Source organism: Chiloscyllium punctatum, chromosome 18 (genome assembly GCF_047496795.1).
Source record: "Chiloscyllium punctatum isolate Juve2018m chromosome 18, sChiPun1.3, whole genome shotgun sequence".
NCBI lineage: Eukaryota > Metazoa > Chordata > Chondrichthyes > Orectolobiformes > Hemiscylliidae > Chiloscyllium > Chiloscyllium punctatum.
In genome coordinates, this window is record NC_092756.1 from 68,352,083 (window position 1) to 68,367,820 (window position 15,738).

Consider the following 15,738-nt stretch of genomic DNA (forward strand, 5'->3'; position numbering starts at 1 on the left):
ATAAAGAGGAGGACGAAGCTATTCCATCCCTCAATCATGCTCCACCATTAAAAATGGTCATGGTTGATAATCCAACTCAACACCCAGTCCCTTCTTTCTCCATACAGCCTTTGATCCCTTTAGTTCTAAGAACATCTCCTTCTTGAAAGCACTCAATGTAATGGCCTCAATTGATTTCTGCAGCTAGGAACTCCACAGGCTCAGCATACTAGGTGAAGAAATTTCTCCATTTCAATTTTAAATAGATTGTCCCACATCCTTAAACTGGAACCCCAGGTTATTGGGAATATCCTTCCTGCATTAACCCTGTTAGACTTCTAAGAGACCTCCCTCATTCTTCCAAACCCCAGTGAATATAGTCCTAACCAATTACAGTCTCTCTTCATAAGTCAATGCTGCCATCCCAGGAATCAGTTTAGTAAACTTTTTCTCCTCCCTCTGTAGCCAGATCATCATTCCTCAAATAAGGAGACCAAACTGCACCCAATACTTCAGATGTCACCTCACCAAGGTCCTGTTTTAAATATGTTTTCTCTTATTCTTGATCAACTTTTCTTTTTAACTATAGCCAGACAATGATCTACAATAAAACAAAAACAGAAATTGATTGAGTAACTCAGCAGATCTGGCAGCATCTGTGCAAACAGAGTTAAATGTTTTGAATCCAGTGAACCTTCTTCAAAATTGGATCTCAAAATGCTAATCTGCTTTCTCTCCACTGGTGCTGCCAGATCTGCCTAGTTCAACCAGAAATTTCTGCTTTTGTTTCAGATTTCTAGCATCTGGAATTCTTTTTTATTTTAATGGTCTACAATGGCTTCTCCTCACAGCCCAGCACCAATTTATCTGATATTCTTTAAGGATCTTACTCTTGGCAAATTCCTATTTCCCACCTGCGTGCTCTTCCTCGGCATCTTTTTCCCACCTTTAATGACAATACTCAGCATTACCTCAACACTAGCTCCCCGCCCATCCACTGCTTCTAAACAATGTCCTGTACTGGAGGAGCAAAAAATCTTCACAATTAAATATTGAGAAGATCAAAATCACTGTCCTTAGTTTCCTAGCTACTGACATCATTCCTCCGTTCGGGAAAAAGGTACCGTACCAGTCTCTCCACAACTCTAACATTGTATTTGATGACCGAGTAGTTTCTGATCACATATCCATACTGTTACCAAGGCTCTAATTTTCTAATCTAGCTCATTGGAATTCATCTGCTGCTAAAATACTCAATGCTTTTGCGTCCTTTAGACTTGGCTATTCCAACAGCCCTGGCTAACCTCCTGTCTTCCATATGCCATCCAAAACTCAGCTGTTCGTATATTAACTCATATTTCTTCATCCATCATGCTTGCATTTACACCAGCTCATTTAAAATTCTTAACATCTGTTTTTAAATCGCTCTATGCACTTTCTTCGGTCTCTCTCCCTCTCTGCAACCTCCTCCAATGTACTATTGTACTATTCCAAAACCAGAATTCTGTTCCTAAACCTCCCCACTCCTTTTGCCTCCATTAAGATGATCTTTAAAACTTATTCCTTTAACAATGATTTAATTTGTAAAGCCCTTGAACATCAATGTGGGATATTTTATCACAAAGGTGCTTTATGAATACAAGTCATTACTATTACTAATGTTTTAAGAATTTTAATCACAGTTAAGTTCTTAGTTAGATTAAGTTTATGACATCTCATCCAAATCTTCTTACTAAAGGATTTCTTTATCATACAAAAACATTCTATACTTTAGCCCTGTTGATGAGGCTTCTATTTCCATTTTAGAATGGGCCACTTAATCAGTTTTCATATGTTTCAGTTTAATAAAAGCAGTTGCTATCTGATGACTCACCATGTCCTTCACATTTTCAAGTTTGCTACTCAATGTTTCCATGTTTGATGCCATGTTCCTTTGTGCAGTACGCATGTCCATCAGCTCAAGCTGGGTTTGGCCAACCTGCTCTTTCAGTTGGCTCAGTGCAGAGAGGAGTGTTTGCTGCTCATCATTCGCATTACTGAGGACAAAAGTTAGAAATCATCATGAAACACAACCGGTCTAAACAACCTGCAGTTTTTTTAAAAAACTGGATTCTAAAAACAGATCAAAATAAAACTGCACTACTCAGTGGGTAAAGGTTCAGACGGTCTCAGTGGACTTCCAGTTCTCAGCTTGCTGATCCAATAGGGGACTTCTGCTCAAGGCACAGAGGGAAAACTTAACCAATGATATCTAATAGGCTTGGACAGAGCATGACAGGCAAGAGTGTGCAAATGCCAGGAGTTGAGCTAAGTCTGGGACTTGAGGCAAGTGGGGAAGGGGGACATTGCTGCGTGTTGTTCTGTCCACTGTCACAATGGGCTGCTAGTTAGATCTTAAGAATGGGCCAAGGTGAAAACCTGGCTTTAGTATGGTAAGCAGCAATAAAGTAAGAGTAAGTCAAGATCTTTTTACTTCCCCCCCCCCCCCCCCCCCTAAATCTGCTAGTTGGGAAAAAGGGCAGTCAGTGGATTGGTATGCTCTTCCTACCAGATATGAGTGATCAGGGATTAGTCAACTGTCCTGGTGACTATGTCTACAAGAAATGTGTCTGACTACAACTACTCAGAGCGCATGGATTGTTTGGAGCAGCAGGTGGAAGCACTAAGGAGCAAACAGGAGGCAGAGTGTATGATAGCTTCAAGGCTGTGGTCACATTGCAGGAACAGTCAGGAAAATGGGTGACTGACAGGAGAGTCAGGTAGTGCAGGAGTCTGTTATGGTTATTCCCCCCTCAAACAAGTATACCATTTTGGATACTGGGGAGGGGGTGGTGGAAATAGCCTCTCAGGGAAAAATGGCAGCAGTAGTCAGGTCTGTGGCACCACAACCAGCTCTGCTGTAAAGCAAAGTATGGCAAAGTCCAAACGTGCAGATGTGATCAGGGACTGTCTAGTCAGGGGCACAGACAGGTGTTTCTATGGCCATGAAAGAGATTCCAGGATGGCGTATGGCCTTCCTGGTGTAACGGTCAAGAATTTCATTGAGTAGTTGCAGCAATTTCTCAAAGTGGAGCCTGAGCAACTGGAATACATTATACACATTGGTACCAACAATATTGGTAGAAAAAGAGATGAGGTCCTGCAAAGTGAATGAGGGGTTAGGCAGCAGGGTAAAATGCAGGTAGTAATCACTGGATTACTCTCCTGGTGTTAGTGAGAGAAGAATGAGGAGCTGATGGAGTGGGCAGGGATTCAGATTTTTGGATAACTGGGATCTCTTCTGGGGCAGAAGTGAGGATCGCATGAGTTGTATCTGAATTGGAGGGGTAGCAATATTCTGGTGGGGAGATTTACTCAGGAGGATTTAAACTAGTCTGGCAGTGAGTTAGGACCCTGGATGACTAGAGATATTGAGTCACTGGTAAAGAAAAAGTAGTAGTATGTGTCTGGTAAAGGCAGCTGGGATCAAGTGACTCCCTTAAGTACAGGGGATGTAAGATTACATTACACTTAAGAGGGAAATCAGGAAAGCAAAAAGGGGACATGAGATAGCTTTAGCAGATAAGGTTAAGGAGAATCCAAATATTTTACAAGGATACTAAGGATCAACAGAGTACCTGAGGAGCAAGTAGAGGCATTTAAAGATCAAAGAGACTATGTGTAGAACCACAGGAGATAGAAGCAATTCTGAATGAATATTGTGCATCAATACTTACAGTGCAGAAATACATAGAAGCAAGGGAACCCAAAAAAAAAATGATATCTTGAAAATAGTCCACAGTTCAGAAGAGAATGTGCTGGTGGTCTTAAGATGGACAAAAGTTGATAAATCCCTGGGACCTGATCAAGTATACCCCATGATATTGTGGGAAGCTAGGGAAGAAATTGTGTGGCCCCTAGCAGAGATATTTATATCATCAACAGCCATGGATGAGGTGCCAGAAGACTGGAGGATGGATAATGTGGTGCCATTAAGAAAGGCTGCCAGGAAAAGCCATGGGATAAGACCAGTAGGCCTGACATCAGTGGTGGGCAAGTTGTTGGAGGGGATTCTGAGAGACAGGATTTACATTCGTTTGGAAAGACAAGAACTAATTAGGGATAGTCCGCTTGGCTTTGAGCGTAGGAAATAATGTCTCAAACTTGAGTTTTGTGAAGAATGTCCAAAAAGAATGAAGACGACAGAGCAGTAGATACTGTCTATGTGGACTATAGCAAGGCCTTAGACAAGGTTCCGCAGAGGAGACGAGTTAGTTCACATGGGATCCAGGGAGAGCTCGCCAATTGGATACAAAATTGGCTTGATGTTAGGAGACAGAGGTGGTAGTTTTGCAGACTGGTGGCCTGTGACTGTGGTCCCGCTGCTGTTTGCCATTTCTATAAACAATTTGGATGAAAATATAAGAGGCATAGTTACTAAGTTTGCAGATGACACCATAAATAGTGGTATAGTGGACTGTAAAGGTTATCTAACAGTACAATGGGATCTTCATCAACTAGGTCAGTTGGCTAAGGATTGGCAGGTGGAGTTTCATCATAGAATCCCGACAGCATGGAAACAGGCTATTTGGACCAACCTGATCCTTTGAAGAGTAACCCATTCCCCTACCCCATTACTCTACATTTAACCCTGACTAATGCACATAACCTACACATCCCTGAACACTATGGGCAATTTAGCATGGCCAATTCACCTAAGCTGCACATCTTTGGATTGGAGTTTAATTGAGACAGGCAAACAATCACTGATATATATATGGCGAAGGCAGCATTGGCACCCATGCCTTCATTGGTCAAAGCACTGAGCACTGGAGTTGGGACGTGATAGATGGCTGGACAAGACATTGGTAAAGCCACATTTGGAGCAATGCATGCAATTCTGATCACTGTGCTATCAAAAGAATGTTATTAAATTGGAAAGGGTGCATAAAAGATTTGCAAGGCTGTTACGGAGGCTGGAGGATTTACATTACAAGGTGAGGCTGGATAGGCTGAACCTAGTACTGATCCTTGTGGCGCAACAGCCTCCAATCACTCGAACAACCTTCTACTATTATCCTTCGTGTCCTACTACTAAGCTAGTTTCTGATCCATCTCACTAAGTTTCCCTCAACTCCTTTTTATCTTCCTGATCATGTGGGACCTTGTCAAATGCTTTACTAAATGTATATGAAGTGAACTTCCTTCATCCACACACTTTATCACAATTTCAAAAAAATTCTAAAATTTTGTTAGGCATGACCTCCCTCTCACAAAGTCATACTGACAATCCTAATTGATCCACGCTTTTCCAAATATTAATTCTCTCCAGTAGTTTCTGTATCAGTGACGAGAGACTCACCAGTCTGTAATTTCTTGGTTCATCTTTACCACCCTTCTTGAAAAGTGAAATGACATTAGCTATCCTCCAGGCCTTTGGCATGTCCCCCATGACCAGAGAAGAATTAAAGCTTTGTGTGGGAGCCCTTGCAATTTGCTGCCTCACCTCCCACAGCAACCTGAAATGTAATTCAACTGGGCCAGGGGATTTATCTGTTGTTAAACCCAACAGAACGCTAACACCTCCCCCATTTCCCATGTAAAACTGTGCAAGTTCCTCACAATCTCTTTTCCTGAATTCCAAATTCCACGTTTTCCTTTCCCAGAGTGAAGACCCGAGAGAGTATTTATTTAACATCCTTTTAATATCCTGCAGCTTCACACACTGGTTCCCTTTTTAAAAATTTATTTATGGGATATGGGCACCACTGGCTGGCCAGCAGTTATTACCCGTTCCTAGCTGCCCTCAAGATGTGATGAACTACGTTCTTGAACTGCTGCAGTCCATCTCCTATGGATTGATCCAAAATGCCATTAGGGAGGGAATTCCAGGATTTCAATCCAGCAGTGAAGGAACAGGGATACATTTCCAGATCAGGGAGGCGAGTGGGTTGGAGGGTAAGTTGAAGGATGCTGTTCCCATGTATCTGCTGTCCTTGTCCTTCGCGATGAAAGTGGTTGTGTTTAGAAAGTGCTGTTTGAGGATCTTTGGTGAATTTCTACTGTGCATCTTGTAGATGGTACACTCTGCTGTTACTGAGCATTGATGCAGGAGGGAGTGGAAGTTTGACCATTTAGGGCCTTTCAAGCATGTTGCTTTGTCCTGGATGGTGTCAAGCTTCTTGAGTACTGTTGGAGCGACACACATCCAGGCAAGCAAGAAGCACTCTATCATTCTCCTGACTTGTGCCCTGTAGATCATAGAATCCCTGCAATAGGGAAGCAGGAGGCCATTCAGCCCATCAAGTCCACACTGACCATCTGAAGAGCATCCCACCCAGACCTAATCTCTTACCCTATTCCTGTAACCTTGTATTTCCTATGGCTAATCCACCAAGCCTGCACATCTTTAGACTGCGGGAGGGAACTGGAGCACCTAGTAAAAACCCATGCAGACACTGGGAGAATGTGCAACCTCCACACAGATTGTCGCAGGAGGGTGGAATCGAATCCGGGCCCCTGGCACGGTGAGGCAGCAGTGTTAACCACATGGTGGAAAGGCTTTAGGTGATCAGGTGGGGAGTTACTTGCTGCAATATTCCTAACCTCTGATCTGCTCTTATAAAACATTGTTTATGTGGTGAGTCCAGCTGAATTTTTAGTCAACGATAACCCCTGGATATTGATGGTGGGGAATTCAGTGATGGTAGCACCATTGAATATCGATGGCGAAGGTTAGAATGGTCTTATTTGTGATGGTCAGGGCCTGGTATTTGTGTGGTATGTTACTTGCCACTTATTAGTCCAAGTCTTGATATTGTTGCATTTGATCATGGACTGCTTCACTATCTTCAGAGTCATGAATGGTGCCTAACAATCATCAGCGAACACGCCCACTTCTGACCTGATGCTGTAAAGAATGTCACAGATGAAGCAGCTGATGATCATCGCATCAAGGACACTATCCTAAGAAACTCCTGCAGCTGAAATGACTAAACTCTCACCACCATGACCATTTTCCTATGTGTCAGGTATGACTCCAACCAGCAGGAAGTTTACCTTCTGATACCCACTGATTCCAGTTTTGCTCAGGCTCCTTGATGCCACACTCAGTTGAATGCAGCCTTGATGTCAAGAGCTATCACTATCACCTCCCGTCTGGAATTCATCTCTTTTGTCATGTTTGAACCAAGGCTGTAATGAGGTCAGGAGCTGAGTGGCTCTGGCAAAACCTAAACTGGGCGTCACTGAGCAGGTTATTGCTGAGCAGGTGCTGCTCAATAGCTCTGTTGAACATACGGTCCATTATTTCACTGATGATCAAGAGGAGACGGATGGTGTGGCAACTGGCTAGTTGGATTTGTCCTTTTTTTCTTACACGCAGGGCCTATCTGGGCAATTTCCCACATTATCAGGTATATGCCAGTGCTGTAACTGTACTGGAAGAGCTTGGCCAGGGGAGTGGCAAATTCTGGAGCACAAGTATTCAGTCCCATTGCCAGAATGTGGTGAGGACCCATAGCTTTTACATTATCCAGTGTCTCCAACCATTTCTTGGATATCATCTGGAGTGAATCAAATTGGCTGAAGGCTATTGTCTGTAATGTTGGGGACTACTGGAGGAGGTTGAAATGGATTGTCCACTGCGAATGTTACAGCCTTATCTTTTGCACTGATGTGCTGGGCTCTGCCATCATTGAAGATGGGGATATTTGTGGACCCTCATCCCCCAGGGAGTTATTTAATTATCTGCCACTGTTCTTGATTGGATGTGGCAAGACTGCAGGGTTTGGATCTGATCCATTGGTTGTGGGATCGCTCAGCTCGATCACTTGCTGCTTGTGCTGTTTGGCACACAGTAGTCTCATTTGGTGGCTTCACCAGGTTGACACCTTATCTTCAGGTATGTCTGGTACTGCTCTTGCTATGCCTTTCTGCATTATCCATTGAAGAGTGGTTACTTTCCTTTAAATTATTTCTAAAATATCTTAGGATTCGCCCTAATCCTGTTTGCATGCTCACTTTCTGCTCTAATTGCTTACGTTCCCTCCTGCACTTCCTGTATAAAAAGCTCCCCTCGATACATTTTAATAGATGCACCCCTCTAAACCCTTAACACTATGACTGTCCCAATTTAGACTGAGAAAGCTAAAATCCTGTAGGTATAATTACTCTTACACAATCATTACAGTTGCACAAGTGTTGATTTCCCACCTGATTCTATAATACATTCTCAGTAAAGTGGTTGCCCTCTTAATATTCCTAAGTTGTACCCACAAAACTTCATTTGGGGACCCTTCCAAGATATCATCTCTCTTTGTTGTATTAATTGACTCTTTAATTACTAGTGCTACACCATTACCCTTTTTACATCCTTCTCTGCCCCACCTAAAGATCCTATATCTTGAAATGTTGCCTGTCCAGTCTTTCCTAGAGGGTAGGGTGTACTTGGAATGAACTGCCAGAGGAAGTGGTCGAGGCAAGTACAATAACAACATTTAAAAGACATTTGGACATATACATGGATAGGAAAGGTTTAGTGGGATATGGGTCAAATACAGGCAAATGGGAATAGTTCAGTTTAGGGAACCTGGTCAGCATGATGAGTTGGGCTGAAGGGTTGGTTTCCATGGTGTATGATTCTATGACTATTAAATCGAATTACAAAACTGTAACTTGGCAAGGTTAAAGGGGATGGTGGAGCGGGAGGACAGGGTGAAGAAACAAAGTATTCGAGCAAGCTCTTTCTTCAATTCTGCAAGTCTGAAGGCGGCAAAAAGTGACTTAGTCAGCAAGCAGCCATACTCAGCTTCATGTACCAGCCACTTAAGCAAGCACATAAGTAGCTGCACCTATAGGCACTATTTTGTTGGCTTTCCTCCAACTGCAGCACATTTGCTGAAAATACAAGCGATTAGTTTGACAGTACCAAGTTTTGCTGTTCCTCTGCAGTTACAGAAGTCGCCCGTTCTGCTCCACTGTTTGTTGTATTTTCAAGGCAGTTCCCAAAATCACCAACATAAAAAAGCAGTTCTAAATTAGCAAGGGTCATTTAGTGTGGCTATGTCCAACTGAAAGTATTCCTGGTGGACAATTTCATATGTGGTAGAGAAATCATGCAACTTCCATACCTTACAAAAGCAGAGTTTGCCTCCTTTATTTCTCTGAACATCTCCTGGAAAGAGGAAAAACAGAAAATGGTATTCAATTTTGTGTTTATATTTGAGATTTGTTCTGATTTCCAGTTATAACAGCTCAGATGCTGGTTTGCTACTTTTTAGAAATGTCATCTTATTTTCAAATAAGCTGCCCAGAGCATTGAAACATTTCCAGCTAATACCAAGAATCTGAATTCTAAACTAGAAGACCTTCGCCAAACTCTATTATTAAATGATGCGAACACCTTCTCTAAAGTCTTAATAAATTATCAGCAATATAAAAAATGCAGCAGCGTTGTCATACATTTCTCAGGTTTTCAATTTGGCAAAAGATGGTCTCAGCCCAAAGCTTGCCTTGAATTCAGAAATGTGTACAAAGACCAGAACTCTAAAACTAACTTAAAACCCAGTGTGGTAAGGATGCCAAAACACTTTATAACTGGTTATTCTCTTTCTCACCTTGATTGAGGTTTCAAAACAACACAAAATATTTCTTATCACCACAAACTGTTACCAAGAAACTATGGGAACAATGAGGTCCAGTTCATAGCCTCAAAGCATATTTGGTTTAAAGGTTTGTCATGTTTCACATTACGCATACAAATATTATTTTTGAAGAGATGCAAATTTGTGTTAATTTGTATTTGAATTCAAAAATACAAATTAACTTCCAATATCTCTTAAGAGTACATCTTCTATAGATTGCCATTCATTCATTGAAATATTGAACCCAATATTAAAGAGGAGAAAGGGGGGACCGCCAAAGTGTATTGTGGGAAAACCCAGCAAGGGTATGCACATCAAAGTGGCTGATCTCAATGACAGGGTCTGTTCAAACAGCAGGAGACTGCAAGAATTGACACTGGCAATTAGCAAGATTTGACCAAAGATCCAGCTCCCATTGGGTCTGGTCCAGCATCTGGAGCTATATTTTGCCATTTGTTTGTTGAAGAAGTTTCTCTCTTCTCTCACTCACTCATTAGGCTGCCTTGTTCCCCAGTAACTTTTTTCAGTTACCAAGACAAACAATTACACACCTTATTTATATTGGGTTTTAAACAAAAATGCTTTAATCAGGTTTTTTTTAATTGAATGTAAGAAGTTGTGGGCGGCACGGTGGCACAGTGGTTAGCACTGCTGCCTCAGAGCGCCAGAGACCCAGGTTCAATTCCCGCCTCAGGCGACTCTCTGTGTGGAGTTTGCACATTCTCCCCGTGTCTGTGTGGGTTTCCTCCGGGTGCTCCGGTTTCCTCCCACAGTCCAAAGATGTGCAGGTTAGGTGAATTGGCCATGCTAAATTGCCCGTAGTGTTAGGTAAGGGGTAGATGTAGGGGTATGGGTGGGTTGCGCTTCGGCGGGGCGGTGTGGACTTGTTGGGCTGAAGGGCCTGTTTCCACACTGTAAGTAATCTAATCTAATCTAATCTAATCTAATCTAATCTAATCTAATCTAATCTAATCTAATCTAATCTAATCTAATCTAATCTAATCTAATCTAATCTAATCTAATCTAATCTAATCTAATCTAATCTACTCAACTCCAACTGCTAGAATGTCTACAGAAACACACACTCCTCTTAAGGAAGATAAACTCTTCAAGAAGATAGTTTGCAGCTGGCTTTCTGAAGTAAAAATACTTTGGCTAATGGGGTATTCTTGAAGACAAAAAGGTGAAGCACAGGATATTCCAGAGTCTGTTGCTTTGATGTTCCAGCACATGAAGACACTGGTTATCTGAAATCTTACAAACAAAGCTTGCTCAGAAAATACACAATCTGGAGATTTTATTTCAATCACAACCAGAATAAAATGGTTTCACCCTAAACTGAAGTATAGGGTTTTCCTTTCAGAACTGGGCAGCTTGGTCTTAGCAGGCTTTCCTTCCACTGAAACAGATAAAACAAGAACCTCTCTAAGCCAGACAGCCCCCAGTATGGGAGACTGCAAAGCAAGCAGTGACCACCAGTCTTATGATTTGCAGGGAGCCTTTGTTTAAGAAATAAAACATCTCTAATGTCCACCGTGAACTTTCATTTACCTCTTTTAAAGAAACCACTTTTGTAATGTCCAGAAAACTTGACAATCCTTTAGCTGTTAAATACTCAAAAGTGAAGTGGATAAATGAAATAATATTTTGAAAAAAATTTCAATGTTTGTCCACAGTCACATTTCTGTATTCACCGGAGTGTTTTTCTTTGGACTGAAGTGATAAATAAGCTATTATATCAACCTATACACGCTGATTTGCCCCTTCAACTTCTTACATTCAATGAGTAGCCTCTAAATACAAAAGCATGACATCTAACCAAACTAACAATCAAACAATAAATGGTTCAATTTGAGAATGGTCTAGTCCTTATCATCATGATTGTATTCATCACTTGCTCACCCTCCTGACAGAAATAATGCTTCAACACTAAACACAGCTGATTCTTTTCCTAGCCATTGAGGTGTCAATTGGGTGACTAACTTTACCAATCTTATTTTGACCACTGAATGAAATAGTTCACATTGTAAAGGCAGGATAACTAACACCCACTGGGGATCAGTTAGCTAGATGGCTAGCTTGCGATGCAGAATGAAGCCAACAGTATGGGTTCAATTCCTGTACTGGCTAAAGGCTCAGGAAAATCACACCCTCCCAAAGTTGCCCAAAGTGTGGTGATCCTCAGGTTAAACTCATCACCAGTTGTCGCTCCCTAATAAAGGCTAGCCTTATGGTTCTCCTGGACGATGGTGACTTTCATATCACTCAGCTCTCTGGTTGAAATACTTGGGTTTTTGCTTGTCAGCCAATGCTTCACCGTCATTTGTAATGCTCAAAAGGTGCTGCTTCCTGTGAACTTCTCAAAATATAGATACAGTCCAGCACGGTAACTCATCTTTCATACACAAAACCTTTCCCTGATTTCATGGCCATAAACCAATTCAAAAAGACTAAAACCTTTATATCATACAATCACAGAATCCCCACAGTTTGGAAGAAGGTCATTTGGTCCAACAAGTCTACACTGACCATCCAAAGAGTATCCCACCTAGACCTATTCCCCAACCCCATTACCCTACATTTACCTTTGACTAATGCACCTAACCTACACATCGCTGAATACAATGGGCAATTTAGCACAGCCAATTCACCTAACCTGCACAACTTTGGATTGATGGAGGAAACCCACACAGACACGGGGAGAAGGTGCAAACTCCACACATAATCACCCGAGATTAGAATCAAAGCCAGATCCCTAGTGCTGTGAGGCAGCAGTGCTAACCACTCAGCCAGGTGAATCCTGCACAGCAAAAAAAAAGTTATATTCCTTTGACCACAACAGTATGTCCTCATTATGGTTTTGAAGATTTTCTGGTACTTTCCTAAAGTTTCTGGATAGAATGCTGAATGTGTGAATATATGAATTAGTAGAAAAGGGCTATTTAGCTCTTCAAGGAAGAGCTGATCCATTCAATATTTCACATTCCCATTAACCCCTGATATTCTAAGTTTCCCTTACCTAACCAGGATCTACCTCTGCCTTTAAAGTGTATATGTGTGTATAAAAATTCTCTCATCTGTTAACAAAAATGCCCCTAATTTTAAAACAAGTATCCATAGTTCTGGAGGAAACATCTTTTCCACATCCACCTTGCTAAGGCCATAAGATACAGGAGCATAATTGATCATAGCTGATATAGGTTTCTCCACGGTGGCACAGTGGTTAGCACTGCTGCCTCAGAGCGCCAGAGACCCGGGTTCAATTCCCACCTCAGGTGACTGACTGTGTGGAGTTTGCACGTTCTCCCCGTGTCTGCGTGGGTTTCCTCCAGGTGCTCCGGTTTCCTCCCACAGTCTAAAGATGTGCAGGTCAGGTGAATTGGCCATGCTAAATTGCCCATAGTGTTAGGTAAGGGGTAGATGTAGGGGTATGGGTGGGTTGCGCTTCGGCGGGGCGGTGTGGACTTGTTGGGCCGAAGGGCCTGTTTCCACACTGTAAGTAATCTAATCTAATTTCAAAACCTTCTCTGTGTAACCCTTGACTAGTCAAGAAACTAGCTTTCTCTGCTTTAAACACAACTATCTTGGCCTCAATAGCCTTCTGTGGCAATGAGTTCCAAAGATACACAATTCTCTGGCTGAATAAATGATTCCTCATCTCCATTCTGAAGGATTGTACCTTTACTCTGAGGCTGTGCCTTGGGTCCTAATCTCTCCTACTGGTGGAAACATCTTCTCCATGTCCATCCTATCCAGGCCCCTCAGTTTTCTGTAAGATTCAATGAGATTCCCCCATTCATCTAAACTCCATTCAACACAGACCCAGATTTTCAACCGTTCTACATTTGATAAGCTTTTCATCTCCAGGACCTTTCTTGTAAAACTCCTGTAGACCTTATCCAATGCCAGCACATGCTTCCTTAGATATGTGGCCCAAAACTGCTGACAACATTCCAAATGTAATTGAACCAGAGCCTTATTCTCAGCTGTCCATCCTTGCTCTTGTATTCAAGCCCTCTCAAATTTTGATCAAGTTATCTCTTGTGCTTCTAAACCCTGGTGAAAACAGGTCAGCCTGTCAAATTGCTCTTCATAAGATGATCATTAATTCCAACTGTCACTCTAGTAAACTTTCTCAGTACTGCCTCCAACATCCTTCTTTAAATAAGATGACCAAAACTGTGAGCAGTATTTGAAATGTGGTCTCACCATTGTCTTATATAACTGAAACGTAACATCCACATCCTTGCTTTGATGTTCTATACCCCTCATAATAATTGAATAACATTATAATAGCCTTCTTAATCACTTGTTCCTGCATGCTAAAAATTTGAGATTTATGCACTAGAAAGCCTAGAACTCTTGGCATCTTGAAATTCTTCAGGTTGAGATCATCATTTAAAAAGTAGTCTGGTTTTATTCAAAGTGGACAACTCCATTTGTGAAATATTTACCCACTCACTCAATTTATCTACACTTATTAGTAACTTCCTTCTGTTTAACGGTTTAATTTATAGCACAGAAAGACAACCTTCGGTCATCGTGTCTTCTTCACAACATACCTATCTTTACAAATGTTCCCTACCTATCTATGATAATATCTGCAAATTTACCCACCATGCTTTCAATCTTATTAGCTAAGCCTCATATTAATTAGAAAAAGAGAGTGGACTTCAGCACAGACTTCTGAAAGACCTCACTGGTTATATCCTGCCAAAGTGGAAAAGATTTTATGAGATAACCAGAGGGTTAGATAGGGTGGACAATGAGAGCCTTTTTCCTCAGAAGATGAAGGCCAACACAAAGGAACATAGTTTTAAATTGAAGGGTGACAGATTTAGGGCAGATATTAAGAGTAGTTTCTTTACTCAGAGGGTAGTAGGGGCGTGGAATGGCCTGTCTGCAGCAGTAGTAGGCTCACCGACGTGAAGAGCATTTAAACAGGTATTAGACATACATATGGATATTAATGGAGTGGTGGAGGTTAGATGGGCATCAGATTAACTTCACAGGATGGCACAACATCAAGGTCCAAAGGGCCTGTACTGCGCAGCAATATTCTAATGTTCTAAGAACCAATTTATACATACTCTGCTTTCTGCCAGCTAGCCAATATAACAATCATGCTCCCTATGATTTGGTGCAATAACATTTTAGATGGAAACTTATAAAATAACTTTTGGACACCCAAATATAGTACATCAACCAGTGCATGGTGAACGGAGTAGCCCAGAGTGGGACTCTGACAGTGGCAGTATGGCTCGGGCTGGTGCAGCCTGAAGCAGCACTCTTGCTTCCGTATGACATGGGCTGGTGAAATCCAGGTGGGTTATTTAACAACGGAGAAGGGAAAAGTTGGACTTTCTTTAGGTGATCTTTATTTTAAAATTTTAGGTCTTAGGTTAATGTGAATGGCACCTATGTATGGTGGCGCTACACACTTCTCACTGTAGTTAATATTGAATACGGGACAACAACTGATTCAAATTCAAATGCTACTTCAAAGAATTCCAATAAATTAGTTAAACCCTGTTTCCACTTCACAAAAAAAAAACATGCTTCATTTCCCAATTATCTTGAGTTCTGAATGCCAGGTGATGTTATTACTGGACAAGATCAAAACCTGACTGAAATCTGGTTTGATAAATGATATTTTGTCTTTTTATTTTAACAAGGTGGTCTCTCACTGAATTATAAGTATGCTATACTGCAGTTTTATTTTTTAAGAAAGCTGGAGTTTATTGTGCAAAGAAAGCAATAGAAAATAGAGTAAGCCAAGAGATTTCAAAATACACAGTAATACTTTTTATCTGTAAAACACACCTTCACAGTACTCACACCAGAGAGAGAGAATTTCCTTCTCTATCACCTCCTTTGCTTTAACAGTTATTTCAACTTCCAGTGTTGAGAACCTAATAGCCTCTTCCTGGAGCCTTCATATAACCAAGCTGAAATATCCTCAGCTTTGAATAATCTGTTCAGGGTTTTATCCAAACACCTATGGCCTTGAACTATTACTAAATACCTTAAATCAAACCAAAAACAAAGCAGTGCAGCACAGGAACAGGCCATTTGGCCCACGAAGATTGTGACAACACATGCCTTTCTAAACTAAAAGGTTTTTGTATCTACATGG

The 15,738-nt window shown here is 41.4% G+C and overlaps 1 protein-coding gene across 5 annotated transcripts in view; it reads right to left on the bottom strand.

Moving 5' to 3' along the window:
• Positions 1-15,738, bottom strand: part of LOC140489164 (SUN domain-containing protein 2-like) — a 113,088-nt gene that overhangs the window by 30,576 nt on the left and 66,774 nt on the right. For all 5 annotated transcript variants that reach the window (XM_072588400.1, XM_072588398.1, XM_072588402.1 and 2 more), the window contains 2 exons: positions 9,090-9,133; positions 1,853-2,015 (listed from right to left, as the gene is read on the bottom strand). In XM_072588400.1, the coding sequence (XP_072444501.1) occupies positions 1,853-2,015; positions 9,090-9,133 (207 nt within the window). The remainder of the gene's footprint in view (positions 1-1,852; positions 2,016-9,089; positions 9,134-15,738) is intronic.